At 46.4% G+C, this 19,891-nt stretch overlaps 1 protein-coding gene and 2 long non-coding RNA genes across 13 annotated transcripts in view; all 3 read right to left on the bottom strand.

Annotated features, from left to right (window-relative positions):
* LOC125116075 (sodium/glucose cotransporter 1-like) overlaps positions 1–4,202 on the bottom strand; it is a 78,300-nt gene extending 74,098 nt beyond the window's left edge. For 4 of the 11 annotated variants that reach the window (XM_047760988.1, XM_047760990.1, XM_047760992.1 and 1 more), the window contains exon 1: positions 3,816–4,036. In XM_047760988.1, coding sequence (XP_047616944.1) covers positions 3,816–4,021 — 206 coding nt within the window. In that variant the 5' untranslated portion in view covers positions 4,022–4,036. Of the gene's footprint in view, positions 1–3,815 lie in introns of all 11 variants that reach the window. The other 7 variants (XM_047760991.1, XM_047760995.1, XM_047760994.1 and 4 more) reach the window with 4 other exon arrangements.
* A 4,838-nt stretch (positions 4,203–9,040) lies between these two features.
* On the bottom strand, positions 9,041–18,636 carry LOC125116625 (uncharacterized). Its single transcript, XR_007132394.1, has 3 exons — positions 18,434–18,636; positions 11,212–11,356; positions 9,041–9,404 (listed from the first exon to the last, which is right to left on the bottom strand). It is a non-coding gene; the product is annotated as an uncharacterized LOC125116625 (long non-coding RNA).
* On the bottom strand, positions 14,341–16,102 carry LOC125116626 (uncharacterized). The gene is made up of 2 exons (XR_007132395.1): positions 15,115–16,102; positions 14,341–14,965 (listed from the first exon to the last, which is right to left on the bottom strand). It is a non-coding gene; the product is annotated as an uncharacterized LOC125116626 (long non-coding RNA).
* Positions 18,637–19,891: the final 1,255 nt, after the last annotated feature.

Below are 19,891 nucleotides of genomic sequence, written 5' to 3'. Positions count from 1 at the left end.
TTGCCATAAGCTGCGGTGCAGGTTGCAGATGTGGCTCATAGCAGCATTGTCGTGGCTGAGGTGTAGGGTGGCAGCTAGAGCTCCGATTCCACCCCTAGCCAGGGAACTTCCATATGCCACAGGTGTGGCTATAAAAATATATATATTTTAAAAAGCTTTATTTATTTATTTATTTACTTACTTACTTACTTACTTATTGTCTTTTTGTCTTTCTAGGGCTGCATCCGCAGCACATGGAGCTTCCCAGGCTAGGGGTCCAATTGGAGCTGTAGCCACCAGCCTGCACCACAGTCACAGAAATGCCAAATCTGAGCCACGTCTGCGACCTACACCACAGCTCATGGCAACGCCGGATCCTTAACCCACTGAGAGAGGCCAGGGATTGAATCGGCAACCTTATGGTTCCCAGTCGGATTTGTTAACCACTGAGCCACGAAAGGAACTCCAAAAAAGACTTATTTGAAAAAGTTTCTTTTCTTTTCTTTTTTTTTTTTTTTTGGCCACGCCTTTGGCATGTGGAAGTGCCCAGGCCAGGAATCAAACCCTCACCACAGCTGTAACCAGAGCCACAGCACTGGCTATGCCACCAGGGAATTCCTAAAGCCTTCAACCAAAGAACAACTCTCTAAATCAGACACATTAAGTCAGTGTTCTTTCATCCATTTACTAAATATTTATTAAGAGCCTATTATGTACAGAGCTGACCTTTCCTAAGGAGAAAATCAGCAGTATGTAGGGATAGATACATTAGAACTCTAAAGAGGAATTTATAAAATATTCTAAGATGAATAAAATCATCCTCTCTTTCCACGAGGAGACAAGGAGAGGAGGTCCCGGAAGAAGGTGGCTGAGCATGTATCCCTGCCTCCTTCTTCCTCCTGCTCTCCTTCTGGAGCAATCCACCAACCACAGCAGCCAGGCTGCCGGGCTGGAAGATGCACCCACCACTTCCTCAAAGATCTCTGGGCTGAGACTGATAACAGAAAAAACAAACAAACAAGGAGAAGTTCCTTCCACTTTAACATCCTGTAGGAGCCAAGGCACCACCAACAAAGACCAAGATTCCCCTGTGGGGGCTCAAAGGACAGAAGCTGATGAATGCTTTCAGAAAGGAGCCCCGTCTGTGCAGACATGGGCAATGCTGTTCAGTGAGAAAAGGGTTGTTTGCTTAAGAACAGGAATAAAATAAAGCTAGACTCCCCCATCACATTGCATACTAAAGGAAATTCCAGATGTTCTAGAGATTTAAATATTTAAAAACCTATAAAATATTAGAAATATTGGAAAATATTTAGAAGGATATCTGTACAACCAGAAGGGGAAAAACTTTCCTAAGCAAGCCAGGAAATCTAGGTTAAAAGAAAAGATAGACCTCTTCAAAATAAAGAAAAACTTCAAATGATAGAAAGATACCATCAACAGGGTCTAGACCAGTAGTTCTCAACCAGAGGTGAGTTTGCTCCATTCTTCCAGGGGACATTTGGTGATGTTTGGAGACATTTTTGGTTGTGACGGGGTAGGGTTTCGGGATGCTTCTAACATCCTATAATACATTGGACAGGCTCCCACAACAAGGAGTTAACTGGTCCAAATATCAGTAGTGCTGATGCTGAGAACTACTGGTCTGGACAAGGATGGTTTGGGGAAAACATATGAGCAACTTGACAGATAACTCGATAAAGGCAAAGTGCAACATGGGCAAATTAACTATTCAGAGAAGAGGAAAATCAGTGGACAACAAGCTCAAGATGTTCAACCTTGGAGGAGGTTGAGTCTAGAGAGTGCAAATCAAAGCTACAATGATATACTAGTATTCACTCATCAGCCTGGCCAAAAAAATTTTTTTAATTCGAAGTAGTGAACAAGGCTGGTGAGGGCCTGGGGAGGAGTGTGATCATATGCTGCTTGTGAGAAATGCCAATCTCAACAACCTTTGGGAATTGCCATTTAGTAATATCTGGTAAAATTTCAAGTAAACACACCCTTCTAACCCAGCAACTCCAATTGTGGGAATCTAAGCTGCACAGATTGAAAGCACCATCACATTAAAAACAAGCACCTGGCAACCACCTAAGTGTCGATGAGCAGGGGAGAGCCAAATCATACACGTGTGTGCGATTGTTGGGCAACTAAGAACATGAGCTAGATCTCTCTCCATCGACCTGTAGGACTCTACATCACACAGTAAGTTTACAAAAGCAAGCTGCAATCACGTATCTTGTGAAGATAAAATGCAAACCCCCCACATATGTGTCTGTGTAAACACTGAGAAAGGGTGGTGGGGGGGAACACAGCATTCAGAGAGATGGGAATGGATGGGGGAAGAACAGTAACTCCTCAGACCATGATGCATCTCTTTACTTCTTACAATGAACATGTGCTTAAAAACCATATATGATTTTTAAAAAAACAACCAAAGGAAAAATAACGATACAGAGAAGAGGAAAGATCAGGGCATTCTGGATAACAGTGCATGTTTTATGGCTCCAAGAAGAACAGAAGGAACAGCAGGCTTCCTTTGGAAGTGTCCAGATGGCTTACTGGTCCTCTGACCTTGGCCAGACCCAGGCCCCAACTGGGCCTGGAAGAAAGCTGGGTTGGGGCTTCCTATTTCAATAAAAACAACTAGGGGAAGGATTCCAAAACAAGTTTCCACTACCCAGAGCCCTGCCTGGGCCACCTAGAAAGATATTTCTCATAATTGAGGCCAATTTGGAAAAAAAAAAAAAAGAAAGCATTTGAATAGCTGGATAAATATCTGATTCCTCCATCCCACTCTTCTAACACAAAATTAAGAGGATGGAGACCATACCTCTATTTTCTCTGCCCAGTCACAGCATAGTAAGCCCTCAAAAGACTGTCCAGTGATCTTTCTTTGAAGGGCCAGATTCTGCACCCTAAGATCCCGCTCCTGATCTGGTGAAGCACCCCAAAGTAAAGGTCACATGGGCATGAAAGCTTCAGTTGGGTGGGGGCCACCAAGAATGAACTCTCCCACTGGTTAGTGAATGGTGGCATTGTCACCAAATATTCCTGCTTGGTGAAGTAGGCCAGGGAGAGGCTTCTGATTTAGCAAATTAGCAAAGGGGCGATACCACGACACCAGCCAAAGCCTTCCTACCTGCCCACTGCAACACAGGCAGGCTCCTCCTGGGCAGGGTCTGGCCCTGGGGAATAAGGCAATGCAACACTGTTGTGAGTGCTTACATGTTTAGCTCCAGCAGGTAGATGGCAGTAAAGGAGACTTGGTCTCCACTCTGTTAAGAGAACCTTAACTAGAGAAGAATATATAAGCTCTCAATTCAAGTTCAAAGGGAACATTTAGGGCCCTAAATTGCATGTGACCTTTGAGGTCTTGCTAGCAAGGCAGAGTGGTTAAGCTTATGTGTCAGATCAGGCAGCTCTAGGTTGACAGCTCTAGTCCCTGGTGGTGACTTAACCTCCTTGAACCTGTTTCCTCATCTATGATCCACAGCCTGGTTGTGAGTACCTGTCACACTTAAAGTGCTCAGTACAGAACAGGCGCAGGTAGCTGTCACTATTGCCACCACTATCACAACAACCAGAACGACTCCATTTACACACAGCTTGGGTTTCAGGCCGTGGACTCCAGGCGACCTGACCTGTTTACTTGGGGGGTGGAGAAGTAAGGTGGGGAGTAGCAAGCACAGTGAGGGTGGAGCGATCCCAGCTGAGGGCTGTGCACATGCAGGGGTAGGGATGAAAGGCGTGCGAGGTGGGGACCAGGTGACAGGCAGGGGGGGTCAAAGCCAACTGGTGTCCAGGGCCCCGCCCCCACCTTGGGCCCCACGTACCCACAGTCCGATGCCCAGGACCAACAGGAAGTAGAAAACCACCACCAGGATGTCGAGGTTAGTATTGGTGGTGGAGAGGTGAGCATTCCAGGGGGTGCTATACCAGGGGAAGCCCATGCTGGCGTGACCGCAGCGGCCTGCAGCGGGACCTGCAGCGCGGCAGCAACGGCTTCTGCAGAGGCGCCGGAGGCTGGGCCGCAGGGCATGCTGGGAAGGGCCGCGGGCAGCCTGGGAGTTTCCAGCGGGCCCGGCGAGGCGCAGTTCCTGTCTTCTCTGGCCGCTGTCACAGGTGGGGCTGGCTCGAGGCCACTGAGACAGAACCACATGGAGCCTGGGGCAGGAGAAACCAGCTACACCCTTCCTGTTTTTACCATTTCGATATTCTGTTCATTGCGGGCTTGGGACACTGATTCGGGTTTAATAAAATATTGTATTCAAATATTATGTATCTTGAGTCCTGAATTTTTTTTGGTGCCCTCCTTACATTTTGCACGAAGACGAATGCCTCACTCGCCTCACCCTAGTCATGGTCCTTATTGGACCAGCTGGTCACAGAGTATCTTCACCTTTTTGCGGTTTGATGTTTTACGGGTGATCTGTGAATTTTCAATCCAAATAAAAATTGCTAAAAAAAAAAAGTAAACCAGTTATAATGGAACAAATAAAAATCATTTAATAATAATTAAAAAAAGAATTTTAAAAAATATTCCAATCCAGGCTGAGCATTACTCTCCTATCTGCGCTTTTCTGCTGAGTTGTATTTTTAGGAATCTTGGTCAATAGTACTAAAAATGATAATAATAGCTACCTAGCCTGGGAACTTCCATGTGCCGTGGGTGTGGCCCTAAAAGGACAAAAGCAATCCCCCCCCCCAAAAAAAACTATCATCACTATGCTATAATTAGGTCCCTAGAGCTTATTCATCTTATAATTGAAAGTTTGTACCCTTTGATCGCTCCTTTTCTTTCACCTCTTGGCTTCTGGTAACCACCCTTCAACTCTCTGTTACTGGAGCAGTTTTGTTGTTGCTGTTAGATTTCACATATAAGTGCGATCAGGCAATATTTGTGTTTCTGTGTCTGGTTTATGTTGATTTGTATTATGAAGTTTTGGTTTCAACATAAATCTTAATACATGGGTATCTAGGTTACAAATAAGCTTTTTTTCTCTTTTGACCAAGTCATTCAAATTTAGCTCATTCATATACATAATGTATTAGAGTCCCTCATGGCTCAGCTAGGTAAGGATCCAGCATTGTCACTGCTGTGGCACAGCTTCAACCCCCAGCCCAGGAATTTTTATGCTGCGACTGCGGCCAAAAAAGGAAAGAATTCATATACAGAACATATTAGTGAGAAAAATAAGTGCAGGCTGCCATTTTTGGGTCTTCGATTATTCAGAATTCAACAAATATTCCTTTTGTTGCAAGAAAATCTTGAATTACAATTGATGTTACAGTGAAATGGAGTTTTAACTAAAGAACAACCCCCCCTTAGCTAAGAAGGCAGCTGCAAGCCTTTCCTGCTGTGCTCATCACTACACCACCCTTCTTGTAATAATGTAACAACTGTGTGCCCTCTGTCCAAGCCAGCAGCCCTGCTAATCAGGTACCCAGCATTGCTTATTAGTTCTGCTTCTGTAACCTTGCTTGCTCAGTTTCTTAGGGAGGAACACTGTCTGCTTGGGGATGGGGGAGATCCGGGATGCTTACGTGGGAAAATCAAGACCTTGTAGTGTATAAAAGTTACTGAGAACAAAGACCTGGTGCTCAGACTCTGGAGGTGACTCCTCTGAGCCCGCACCGGTGCTGAATAAACCTTGCTTTTCCATATCTCCGAGTGCTGTTTGTCTCCTTCCGTTGCCACGGTTTTTGCGGTTTCCGCAACAACAGTAATTCATTGTAAAATCTCCAAGATTCAATCCATGAGCACTGGCAAAAACACAGCATCATTAAATTCATTGCCTTCTATTTCTTTCAACAATTCCATAAAATGGTGATGATTTGTATTATTTGCACATGGACACTGAATGATTTTAGCAATTGTACCTGTCCATGAGGCTATTCATAAAGTCTGCTATAAAAACTTAGCATAGGAGTTCCTGCAGTGTCTCAGCAGGTTCAGAACCTGACCAGTATCCCTGAGGATGTGGGTTCCACCATGGCCTCCCTCAGTGGGCTAAAGATCTGGCATTGCCACAAGCTGTGGTGTAGGTCACAGATGCAGCCCAAATCCTGTATTGCTGTGGCTGTGGCATAGGCCAGCAGCTGCAGCTCTGATTAGACACCTAACCTGGACACTTCCATATGCCATGGGTGTGGCAATAAAAAAAATAAAAACTAAGTACAAAATTTAAAAATATGTATCAGAGTTGAATAAATCAATAAAAGAAACATCCATCTCTTCTCCCTTATAATTCCATTACATCTGGAGTTTTGACCTAATATGAATGGAATGGCATCCATCATGATAAAAACTTTATATTTCATATTTAGCTGAAATTCTTCTTTGATAAAGGTAAAACATTTAAAAGATCTATGCCACAGTTTGCTCTTTTAGGTCAGAAGTTGGCAACAGGGCAGGTCTCAAATTTCAAGTAAAGAGCAAATTTTCAAATTTCAAATCCATTCATTTTTGCTATTATTGCAAAGACCTTGCATTCTATCGGCAATTGTTTTGAGGCTTAAGTAAAAAATCTTTCACTTTTTGTAAATATCTTTTTATAGCATTTTCCTCATAATTTTCTAACAAATTTCTGTAACTGAAATAATTCCTCTTGTCATCTTTCCATCTAAACTGTTTTTCTTTTTAGTTCAAGAAGCCAAGCTGTTTTAAAGGGGGCTGAAGCTGCAAAACTCAAATTCTGTTAAAAATCATCGTAATTTGTTTTGGACATTTATTTCTAATTTCAGGGAACTAACTTTGTAAATTTTTTTAACCACTGGGAAAAAACATTTTTGAAATTAGATTCACTGCATAGTTGTTGAAAATGTCTCAATTTATTCACTCTTTATTATCTTTAATATTTTTATACACTAGCAGAGAGCTCTGCCATACCATGTATCATAAATATTATTTCTTTTAGATGAACTGATTCCTTTGTTGTTATGAAATGATCCCTTTTGTATCTGGCAATATTTTTGGCTCTGAAATCAATTTTTATTTTTTTTTATTTTTTATTTTTTTGTCTTTTGTCCTTTTAGGGCTGCACCCTCGGCATATGGAGGTTCCCAGGCTAGGGGTTCAATTGGAGCTGTAGCTGCCGGGCTACACCACAGCCACAGCAACACCAGATCCGAGCTGCATTTGTGACCTACACCACAGCTCATGGCAACACTGGATCCTTAACCTGCTGAGCAAGGCCAGGGATTGAACCCACAGCCCCATGGTTCCTGGTTGGATTTGTTTCTGCTGCACCACGACGGGAACTCCAATTTTTATGTTAATATAGCCAGTTCAGCTTTCGTTTAGTGTTAGTGTGGTATGTCTTTTTCTATCCTTTTATCTTTAACCTGTTAGTACGTCTTTATTTAAAGTAGATTTCTTGGGGAGTTACTATTGTGACTCAGTGGTTAATGAACCCTACAAGTATCCATGAGGTTGAAGGTTCGATCCCTGGCCTTGCTCAGTGGGTTAAAGATCTGGTGTTGCCGTGAGCTGTGGTGTAGGTCAGAGATGTCGCTCAAATCCTGCTTTGCTGTGGCTGTGGCTGGCAGCTGTAGCTTCAATTGGACCCCTAGCCTGGGAACCTCCATATGCCACAGGTGCGGCACTAAAAAAAATTTAATTTAATTTAAAAATAAAATAAAGAGTAGATTTCTTGAAAGTTACTGCTATGGTGCAGCGGATTAAGGATCTGACTGCAGAAGCTTAGGTCGCTGCTGAGGAGGTGTGGGTTGGATCCCTGGCCTGGGAACTTTCATATGCTGTAGGTGTGGCCGTAAAAAAGTTGATTTCTTGTAGCAAGTGTATAGTTGAGTCTTGCATTTCATTTAATCAGATAATCTCTACCTTTAATTGGCATATCTAGACCACTTACATTTAATGTGAGTATTGATGTGATGGTGTTTAAATATACCATCATGCTATTTGTTTTCTGCTTGTCCCATATTCTCTTCCTGTTTTTTTGCATTAATTAATGTGTGTGCCTGTGTGTGTGTGATTTCATTTCATCTTATTCACCGGCTTATTAGGTTTTGGTTTTGATGAAGTTCAGATTATGTATTTTTTCTTCTGTTATTTGTACTTTTGGTGTCCTAAAATATCATTGCTTAATTCAAGATGATGAAGATTATTTGTATGTTTTCTTTTAAGAGTGTTGTAGAGGAGTTCCCATCGTGGCTCAGTGGTTAGAGAATCCGACTAGGAACCATGAGGTTGTGAGTTTGACCCCTGGCCTTGCTCAGTGGGTTGAGGATCCGGCGTTGCCGTGAGCTGTGGTGTAGGTAGCAGACGTGGCTCGGATCCTGCGTTGCTGTGGCTGTGGCGTAGGCCTGTGGCTACAGCTCCGATTGGACCCCTAGCCTGGGAACCTCCAAAGGCCGTGGGAACGGCCCAAGAAATGGCAAAAAGACCAAAAAAAAAAAAAAAAAGAGTGTTGTAGAGTTACATCTTACATCTAGGTCTTTGATCTATTTTTCTTTTGTCTTTTGACTGCTGCACCCACAACATGTGGAGATTCCCAGGCTAGGGGTCTAATCAGAGCTGTATCTGTAAGCCTACACCACAGCCACAGCAACGCCAGATCCGAGCCTTGTCTGCGACCTACACCACAGCTCACGGCAATGCCAGATCATTAACCCACTGAGCGAGGCAGGGATCAAACCCTCAACCTCATGTCCTAGTAGGATTCACTTCCGCTGAGCCACTAGGGGAACTCCTTAGATCTATTTTGAATCAATTTTTGCATGTGGTTTGAGGAACTCACTGAAGGAAGACGAGAATAGATGCCCCTAGTGGGTCAAACCTACTTTCTTGTTAAAAAAATTTTTTTTGGAGTTCCTGTCGTGGCGCAGTGGTTAACGAATCCGACTAGGAACCATGAGGTTGCGGGTTCGGTCCCTGCCCTTGCTCAGTGGGTTAAGGATCTGGTGTTGCTGTGAGCTGTGGTGTAGGTTGCAGACGCGGCTCAGATCCCACGTTGCTGTGGCTCTGGCGTAGGCCGGTGGCTACAGCTGCGATTCAACCCCTAGCCTGGGAACCTCCATATGCCGCGGGAGCGGCCCAAGAAATAGCAAAAAGACAAAAAAAAATTTTTTTTCTGGTCACATATTAGCTCATAGACTAAAGCTTTAGTTTCCCCAACCGTTTGGGGTAAAGAGCACTGGTAACCTGGCTGGGTCCTAAGACCGTCCTCTTGGGCTTGCATCCCTCTCTGCCCCATCACAGCACAGGGAGAACCTAGAGGTACCGGCCCTCCTCCAGCTCTCGCACCGCCTGGTGGACACATTTGGTGCTGCAGCCCCTCTAGCCTGGATTGGATTTCGCGGTCTCTGGCGCTCTCCAGTGTTGAAATGTCGCAACCTCACTCTCGGGATAGTTGAGCGGCATTTTCTGTGTGCTGCTGTGTGGCCAGGTGACCATGATCATCCTTCACAAGGAAGCAGATGAGGAGCTCGTTAGCGGAGGGGCCAGAGCAATCAGTCTGCATGCGTGCAAACAGGCATCCAGTTTCCCCGGGGATGATGTGAGGAAGCTGACACCCTGACTTGGAGCTGGGTGGGGAGGTGACCCTACCTGGACTCAGAAAGAGGAAGAAAACAGGTCATGGTTAAAGTGCTACACACATTCTCACTGCTCTTGCTAAGAAGTAGATTTTCTTTTTTTTTTTTTTTGGTCTTTTGTTGTTGTTGTTGCTATTTCTTGGGCCGCTCCCGCGGCATATGGAGGTTCCCAGGCTAGGGGTCCAATCGGAGCTGTAGCCACCGGCCTAGGCCAGAGGCACAGCAACGCGGGATCCGAGCCACGTCTGCAACCTACACCACAGCTCAGGGCAACGCCGGATCCTTAACCCACTGAGCAAGGGCAGGGACCGAACCCGCAACCTCATGGTTCCTAGTCGGATTTGTTAACCACTGCGCCACGACGGGAACTCCGATTTTCTTGAATAAATATTTCATTTTTGTAAGCCCTTAGGTCAGTTATCAGGAACTTTAAATATTTGTATATAAAGATGTTTGTTAAAATTTATACATATATATTATTATAAATACACATTCATAAACATAAATAAATGATAAATATGAATATATAACATTATTGAGTATACAATTTAAACAAATATATTCATGTATTTTTATAAGTACATGCTTATCAAATATACTATATATATAAATACATGAGTAGGTATATTTAAATATAAATTAAAAAGTAATTTCCTCCACTTTTGCTGACAAGTGGGTCTGCGGACGCTTCGTTGCCAAGCCAGAGGTGGAACGCTTCCCCTCCCCAACTGGTTTCTGAAACTCGAAAGTGGACACCCACTGGAAGGCCCTAAAAATCTTCTACCTTTTTTTTTTTGTCTTTTGTCTTTTTAGGGCCACACCCGCGCAGCACGTGGAGATTCCCAGGCTAGGGGTCTAATCAGAGCTGTAGCTGCCAGCCTACGCCACAGCCACAGCAATGCTAGATCCGAGCCACGTCTGCGACCTACACCACAGCTCATGGCAACGCCAGATCCTTAACCCACTGAGTGAGTCCAGGGATCGAACCCGAAACCTCATGGTTCCTAGTTGGATTCGTTTCCGCTGCACCATGACAGGAACTCCTCTTCTACCTTCTTTAAAAAAAATTTTTTTTCTGCTCATACGCTAATTCATGGACTAAAACACTTGTTGCCCTGAATTTTAGTTTTCTGAGCCTTTGGGGGTAAAGAGCACTGGTAACCTTGCTGGGTCCTAAGACTGTCCTCTTGGGCTTGCATCCCTCTCTGCCCCATCACAGCACTGGGAGAACCTAGAGGTACCGGCCCTCCTCCAGCTCTCGCACCGCCTGGTGGACACTTTTGGTATGCAGCCCCTTGAGCCCGGATTGGATTTCTGGGTCAAGAGGGCGAGTATTTGCAGGGATGTACAGCCAACCAGAGGCAAAGACACGTGCCACTGGGAGTGACCAGAGCTGGGCCACCACTGCTGAAGGTGTGGGGGGCTGGGCAGGTGTTCAGGGGCAGCTCCCCAGTGGGATGCAGCGGAGGCAGTTCTTGCAGCAAGGAGAGGGTTATCTGCAAGGTAGCAAAGCGAGGGGACAGGAGAACTCTTGAATATGCCTCCTGGAAAGCAAGGGGCAGGGATATTTTGGATGAGTAATAAAGCAGCAGGGCGGTCTGGGGCATGGGGAACACAGGGAAAGGTGACAGGGAAAAGGTGCAGGCCCTGTGGTTCTGTGCTGGTGTAACCAACCTGCCTGCTGGCTTCTGCAGGTCTACAGCACCGACCTGGAGGTGGAGTTTTCACAGGGTAGATGCCGGCACATGCCCAGATGGAGAGTCAGTCTTAAGCGCCGCTCAAACCAGACCCAGCTGACTCCAAGATTCTGGAAAATAACCTGGGCAAATGTTTTTATTGATTAGGCTATGTGCAGCTTGAAGGACAGGCAAGTCTTAAAATGAGCTTGATTAATGAAGGCAGGTGGAGTGGGTTTGACTCAGCAATATCCACAGTTTCACCATCACAGGGACTACCCTCCTTCCCCAAATCCTAGCTTACCATGGGGGCAGGGGTACAGGGCGCTGAGATCTGGGGATGACCCAGAAAATTAGAGAGGCGTCTTGGGCCAGATAGAAGCTCTGGGGTCCAGGGCCCCAAGAAAGAGTCCTCAGGAGCAAATGCTTTGGGAGTGCCAGCCTAGGGACTTGTTCTAGGGAAGCTGTGGGGGCTGCTTGGGGTGGGTGTGCTCCTCTGGTAATTCTGTATCAGGGGGTGTGCTGACGGTCTGCAACAGTGACCTGCCCACTGGATGTGGGAATTTACTGCCCACGGGGTCACTTCTTCCCCTTGTACCCCACCCAGGCTTGAAAGCCAGACACCCCATTCCAGCCCCAACACAGAGGAAGACTCTCAGGGGTCCCCCTTGCGTACCCCCAGGTGTGGAGTCTTTCCTAGAGATGACAGGCCCTCAGCGCTGAGCAAGAGGAGAGAAACTGCCTGGTGGGTTGGTGGGGAGGGATTCCTGCTCCTTTTCTTGAGTTCTAGGCCCTTCCGCACCTGGTCTGGGATTGGCTTGGCTTTGCCACTAGGGGCCACCATCTACTTGTACAGAAGCCCAGGGCAGGGCTCCTGCCTCTCCAGCCAGCAGGTCTAGGAAGAGGGCGGCTGCCAGGCGTGAGCTGGTGCTGGGCGGGTGGCCCCGCTCCCAGGAACTGTGGATGGAACGCGTCTCCTCCCAGCTCTGTGTTCAGCGATGTACCTCATCAGCCTGGAAGCCATGCGGTGGAGTAGGTCACGGAAACTGGCAAACGCTATGCTACACATTAGGGTCTCCCCCTGACGCTCCAACTCCGAGTTGGCTGTTCATCTTTTAGCCACACACCACTGGGCTTGGGGACCATTCAGGGACACCGATTGGGAAACTGAGGCTCCAGAGTTTATTGAAATAGCGGCAGAGCTGGGAAGGAACACTGTGCACGAAGCACTGCGCTAGGTGCCGAGAAAGCCCCTCTCCCCTGCTCAGGACAAAGAAGGAGACTCAACCCTTCCTGGCGCCTGGCATAGACGTGGAGTTTGGCTGGCAGTACTGACAGCGGTGAGGGAGGACTGTAGTAGGAGCACCTGGGTGGAAAAGGAAAAGCCTGAGGCTCTCCAGTGTTGAAAAGACTTAGAAAGACAGGACCTGGTGTGATTTAGCACGGTAGCCACAAGAGGGCGCAGAAAAAAAGTGCTTTCCTTTAGACCTGACATCCTCTCTTCTGGGTATTATTAATGGCATTGTTTGCTAACTGCTGCCTTAGTAGTAGTTGAAAAAAATTGGGGGAGTTCCCGTCGTGGCTCAGTGGTTAACAAATCCGACTAGGAATCATGAAGTTGCAGGTTTGATTCCTTGGCCTCACTCAGTGGGTCAGGGATCTGGCACTGCTGTGACCTGTGGTGTAGGCTCACGGCTGTAGCTCTGATTCCACCCCCTGGCCTGGGAACATCCATATGCCACAGGTGAGGCCCTAAAAAGCATAAATAAATAAATAAATAAAGCTTAAAAAAATATGAATGAATGGTCCAGAAAGAAAAGATGCAGCCAGTGTAATCACCTGGACTCAGGCAGCACGAACTGCAATCTGGCCGGCAGATCACCTGGCTCCGTGCCGGATGGCGTGGAGGGTGTGGCCAGTGCTGACTGTAGAAGTGGCGCCAGTGTAGGGTAGCCTTTTGCACTGGCTGAGGCTGGAACTACCACAGAAGAGGCTGCCTCGTGGCCAGATGGGGCCTGAGCGCATTGCTGAACTAGTCAGTCAGGGCTGCTGAGAAGAGCCTGGGCCATCCTCAGCGCTATTACGGACTCCTGAGCCCAATAAAAAGGAAGAAAAGCTGGAAAACAGGGAGGTGCTTTCTGGCACTCGGGTTTTGCAGCATTCCTCTGGCACCCTCTGCTGGTAAAATCTGGCATTGCACCAGCTGGCAAAATCTTGGTTTCTGGCTCAGATGCCCTAACACCCAGAGATCTAACCATCTCCCCAAAATGAGGGGACACATGTCCCGAAGGGTTATTGTAGCCACAGCCAACTCTGTTAATTTCTCCTCAAATTGTCACAGTTCTACTGAATATGTTGCTAACCACCACCAACTGCTATATAAGTAATACTGAGAACAGAGTAAATATGATTGATAAATACAAGTAGGTATATACACAATAATGAGCAAAGAAAAAAGACACAAAGTTACCACAGTTCCTTTTTCACTAGGGATGAATAAAGTTGCCAGATAAAATACAGGATGCTCAAATAGCGAAAAAATTTTAGTATAAGTATGTCCCAAATATTGCCTAGGTCGCACTTAAACTATTGTTCGTTGTTTACCTGAAGTTCAAATCTAATCATCTGTATTTTTATTTGCTAAATCTGGAGACTCTAGTCATGAGGCCATAGTTGATATCTATAATTTCTTTCTTCCTCTACCCATTCAATATTTCTCTTGTCCTCAGCTGGATTCACCTGTTCTTTACCTGGTGGTGCTGAGGGGCTAAATCTTTGTTCTTGGAGGCTCTGCGAACTGAAAAGTACTAAGATGCTTAGTGCTTTGGGTTCTAGACAAAGTCCCCCCTGCCTTAGTTTTGTTGAAGTTGCCTGATTTCTCCTTAGTAATCAGGGCTGACCAGTCCGACCAGTAAGGCAGTCCCCTCTTCTGCCCATTGGCTTCAAATCAATGGAACCGTTGTGGAGTCCCCTGGTGGAGACAATATATTCTAGGAAGTTATTGCCAAAGCAGCAGAGCTGCCAGGACAGAAAGCAAATATTCTTTGGGCGAGTTATTGGGATTAATGGTGACAAAATCTCCTCTTACTTCTATCCCTTGATTCCCAAACTCATGTATTCTATCTCTGGGGGGACCACACCATATAATTGTCTTTGATTCAAAGAATAAACCTCAGCCAGTGAGACATAAGCCCATATTTTAGGGTGCTATCTCTCAACTTGGGCACAACTGAGTCTTGGGTAAGCCACTCCACTTTGCAATAGACCACCTACTTCTGGGCAATGGGGTATGTAGTCAGACCAGTTCATTCCAGGCTGCACGTCCTTTGCTGTGGAATAAGTTCCTTGCTGAGACACAAGGCTTTGTGGGTGAGGCCATGACGGTGGCCAAGCCATTCCAAGAGGCCAGGGACCATGATATGGGAAGATGCATTACTGCCAGGGAAGGCAAACCTTTTCCCTGATGGATGAGGTGCAATGGAATTGTCCTACCACCAGGTGGTTCCCTGGCCGCCCCAGGGAATGGAGCTGCCCCTGGGGCTCCTGATCTTGGCCGATCAGCCACTAGGTGGCGGTGGCAGCTGGGTCAGCCTCTGTGGGGTGGGGACCCTCTTGATGAGCTCATGTGCAGCCTCTCAGCCTGCCACTTGCCACCATCCAGGTGGCTGGGGATGAGGTGGGCTGACATTGTGGGGTGTGATGTTCTGTCCAGCGGATTTTTGAGCCCGCTTCTCCTGGGAGTGTTCAAAGCCCTGTGGGGATACAGGATGGGAACATCACAAGCAATCCATTCCAAGGACCCTGTCCCTAAGCCTCTTCCCATGGTCCTTGTCATTAATTTCCCGATAATGGCCCTTGATCCTTCTGAGGCACTGTGGACAGGGTGGCTTAAACAACAGACCTTTGTTTCTCACAATTCTGAAGCTGGGAAGCCTGCGATCAGGGTGCCGGCAGACTGGGTTCCTGCTGTGGACCCTCTGGCTTGCAGACTCCTGCCTTCTCAGTGTGCTCCTCCATGGCCTTTCCTAGGACCTGCATGGGGAGAGGGGGGGCACCCCCTCCCTTTCCCTTCTTATAAAGGCACTAATCCCATCACAAGGGCCCTCTCTTCATCTTTTCTAAACCTAATTACCTCCAAGGGCCCCACCCCCAAATACCATGATTTTGGTGGTTAGAGCGGCAACATGTTAATTTTGGAGGGACCCAAATGTTTAGCCTGTAACACTGACAACCCAGCCAAACCACTGGTAAATCCTGTGACTCACTGTAGGTCCATATTTCTTGCTGCCTCTCAATCTAGGCCAAGTTGGACTTGAAATGGACCTCTCAGTCATCTGTCCCTGGGGGAGCTGCCCTTCATTGCTGTCCTTCAGGGTCACTTCCAGGACGAGGGCAGGGCAGGAAGAAGCTTAGAGAACAGGGCCAGGGCCTCTGGTTCAGGTGGCCCTGAATACCCCATGCCTGGATTCCAGATTACGTGAGCCAATAAATCCTTCCTTACTTGAGAGTCTTTGAGTTGGGTTTTCTGGGCACTGCAGGATGGCTAGCTGTCTCTGTCTAGAGCAGAAGTCTGCACACAGGCTCTGGAAGCATGGACAGGGGCATGGCCAGTCTGCTCAGCCTCAAATATTGTAGAGAAAAGGCCAAGAAATGTCATAATACAAAGGCTACTGAACTGTTGGAAAGGATAGAAGTGCCAACATGACTCTTGCATGCATATAAATGCTTGGCACACATTTCAGAGATGGATGCTGACTGAACAAAATCATTTGAAGCAGAGCACCCATGTCCAGGCATGGTGGGCTAGGTTATTCAGCTGGCTTGAAAGTAAATGGATGGAAATTCCTGCTATGGCACAGCAGATTAAGGATCTGGTGTTGTCTCTGCAGTAGCTTGGGTTGCTGCTGAGGCTTGGGTTCAATCCCCAGTGTGGTGCAGTGGGTTAAGGATCCATCATTGCTGCTGCTGTGGCATAGGTGGCAGCTGCGGCTCAGATCTGATCCTTGGCCCAGGAACTCCCATATCCCATGGGTGTGGCCAAAAAGGGGGAGGGATTAAATGGATGGAAAAAGATAACATGAAGTGCCGACCCTAAGAGGGCTGGGGTCATTATATTGATATCAGAATTTAAAGGTTTATGGCTAAGAAATAGTACCTAGAATAACTCGAAGAAGGTAACGGCAGATTAGAAGGCTCCCCCGGCTCAGCCTATAGACTTATATACAGAACATGCACCCAGAGTTATAGCATGTAGGTTCTCTTCAAGCAGAAAAGGAACATTGACAAAACTGACCACATACTGGGTCATAAAGCAGGACTAAATACATTTCAAATGACCAAAACCATTGAGCATACACTCTATGAGCAAAATACTAGAAATCAGTGGCAAACTAGAAATCAATAATGAAGACATACTAGGCATCCTCAGATGTCGGGAAATAAAAACATATGCTCCCAGAGTTCCCTGGTGGCCTAGTGGGTAAAGGATCCGACATTGTCACTGCCATGGTGAGGGTTTGATTCCTGGCCTGGGAATTTCTGCATGCCATGGACCTGGCTGAAAGAAAAAAAAAAAAGAAGAAAAGAAAAGAAAAAGAAAAAGAAATATTCACCTACTGATTTAGAGAGGTATTCAAATTGGAAAATCAGAAGACATATTGAACTTGAACAATAATGAAATCACTCAACAGAACCCTGAGGATACAGCCAATGGGGTACATAGAAGGAAACCGATAACCTTAAAATGTACATAGAAATTTTTATAGAAAATAAAAAGGCTTCAAATGAAGGAACTAAGCATATATCTCAGAAAGTTAGAAAACAAGGGAAAAATGGAATGAGGAATAGAAGAAAGGGAAGAACAAATACTGAAGCAGTAGATAACAAAAGTCCAGCAGGGATGATAAAACAAGAAGGTAGAGAGTTGGTTGCTTTAGGATATGACTGAAATTGAAAATGATTTGGTGAATTTCTCAAGAACAAAAGAAAGAAGGTGAAAATTAAACACATTAGGGATGCAAAGGGGAACAATTTTTCTAGACCTGGAATACCTACAATGGTTCATGAGAATCTGCTTTAATAGCATATGTCAATTATTTGAGATGAAATGAGACTATTCCTAGAAAATCTAATTAAATACATATATTTAACTCAAGAAATAATAGAAACTCTCAGTTCTTCTAAAGGCATTGAGCTCAATTGTTGAAAATCTTCCCCTAAAGAAAACTGGCCCTGAGATCTTCACTGGTAAGCAACTCTAACCTTACACAAATTCATCCAGAGAAGGAAACAATTCTTTTAGAGAATAAACGTCTCATTTTATTAAGCTAACACAATCTCGGTTGTGAAACCTAACAAGGGCAGCTCTGTCTCACTCAAGAATATAGGTGCAAATATTCTGAACAAAATATTGAACACAAAATCTAGCCATTGGGCAGAATAAACATGTGGACTAGTCTGGTCCATCCATTCCAGGAATGTAAGATTGGTTCAATGTTAGAAAAATCGAAACAATTTTCAGGATTAAAGGAGAAAAAGCATATAAAGATGCAGAGAAAACACTAGGTAAAATGCAACAAATGATTGTCAAAAACCCATTTATCATACAGAGTATAAGAAAATTTTCTTAAGCTGGTGAGAGAATCTTTAAAGAAAACCAGAAAGCGTTATGTTTTATAATGAAATCTTTAAAAACATCCTTTTGTGACAAGATAAGGAGGCCCATTATCTTCCCTGCTGCTGCCAGAGTACCAGCAGAGGGAAAGAAATGAGACATATAAGAATTGGGAAGATAGCAACCAAATTGTCATTCTTCACAGGTGACATGCTTAAGTATGTAGCAAGTCCCACAGAATGTAGAAAAATTAATAGAATCTATAAAAAAAAAGGGTAGCCAATTTACCAGATCCAGTTTCAAACGTGGAAACTCATTGTATCTCTATATAACAGCAAATGAATAGAAAATAACATTAAGCAGGATACATTTTATAATTGCATTAAAAATATCAGTTTACTAGAGATGAGTCTAAAGAGATGTCCAAAGGCAATTGTCTATGAGGAAAATTTACATTAAACTCCATTGAGAATTATTAAAACCTATGCATGGAAGAGAGAGAGGATATTCATGGATTGAAAGATTCAGTGTGGTAAAGATGCCAATTTCTCCCACATTGATTGATAAATTCCCCTGATAACTGGTTCAAGGTGCAAAGTTTCTGTACCTTTTTTTAAGGGGTAGAAGCCAAGGAGCTGATTCTAATTAAGAGAAGCTCAGATCCTCCTGATGGAGAGAAGTGCTCTCCTTCTTCATCTGGGCAACTTCAGAGTCATGACTAGAAGGACCTGGTTCCTTGGAGGACTCAGAAGCTAGTCGACCAGCCCCCATCTGAGGAGATGGCCTGGAGGGATCCCCCGATGGCCACATCCCTTCCCAGGTTCTGCCCAGAGGGGGGTCTGGGAGGGGCTCCCTGTGTTCTCCGCCCCAGTTCCGGGACCCACCGTCCCCTCCTTGGCCACCAGGGGGCGCTGTCCCCTCTATGGAAGGAGGAGACGCAGAGATCCTGGCTGAGGAACCTCCGCGAGACACCCTGGGAAGTCTAGGGTCCAGGGTCATCCAGGAGTCCACGGTCACCCCAGGAAGGGGCAGAGGGGGCCTGGGGCGGGCTCAGTGACCGCCCAGTGACGCCCATGGACCTCGTCCAGGTTCTCAGCACCGGCGGGGCATGCTAACTGCTGGGGATCACGTCCAGGGGCCACAGGCCAGGGAGGGGCGCAGAGGCAGGACCGGTCTGGCCTGTACCCCTGGCTGTGAGTCCCACTGCCCTGCAGAGCCAGCTGCAGGTCGCCGTGAACCCCACTTGCATGCACTGTGCCCGGGCTCCAAGGTGGGCCTGTACCCTCCGGAAGCGCCGACCCGCGCACCAGGGAGGCACAGGGCTTCCCGGGCCGTGTTAGTGAAGGAAGGACCGGGACTGCCCGATGTCCACCCACGCAGACCCGCCAGCACCTCAGTGTTCACACCGGAGCTCTCTGGGTCCCCCCGCTTGACTGGCTGGGTCCCAGTCCTAGAGATGTTAAGTTCAGAAGTTAGGAATGGTATATGGGCATGAGGTTGCCCAGGTACATTTGAAACTTTGGACAAATCTCCAGATGCTCAGGCTGCTGGGCAAGGCCCTGAGGGCCTGCCCCTCCCCTGACCCCTTCCTTGGTTCCAACCATGCTGGCCTTCTAGCTGTTCCTGCAACTTGCCAGGCACATTTGATCACAGGGCCCTTGCACTTGCTGTCCCTTCTGCCAGGAGCACTTCTCCCGAGGCACATGCCCTGGGAACCCCCTCCTCCATTAGGGGTGACCATCCACCTAAGCCAATAGTTGCACCTGCAACCCCTTCCTTTCATAAAGAACTCACATTATATTTTGCCTCATATTATGGTATAACGTGTTGCTTGTCCGGCCTGCCTCACCCACTGGAACTTTGTTCCAGGATTTGGTCTCTGATGCCCCTGCCGTGTCCCCAGGGCCCAGAGCAGCACTGGGCTTCCAAGCTGATCAGGAGCTACTTGTGGAATGGAAGGTGCTTGTTTCTTCTGGGGAAGGAGGGACAATGGCCACAGGGGACAAGTGGACCTGGTATGACCAGTTTTCCTTCTCTTAGGAGAAGATCTGAGTAATGGGCCACA

This window comes from Phacochoerus africanus, chromosome 15 (genome assembly GCF_016906955.1).
Source record: "Phacochoerus africanus isolate WHEZ1 chromosome 15, ROS_Pafr_v1, whole genome shotgun sequence".
Lineage (NCBI taxonomy): Eukaryota > Metazoa > Chordata > Mammalia > Artiodactyla > Suidae > Phacochoerus > Phacochoerus africanus.
This window is presented reverse-complemented; position numbering and strand designations above follow the sequence as displayed.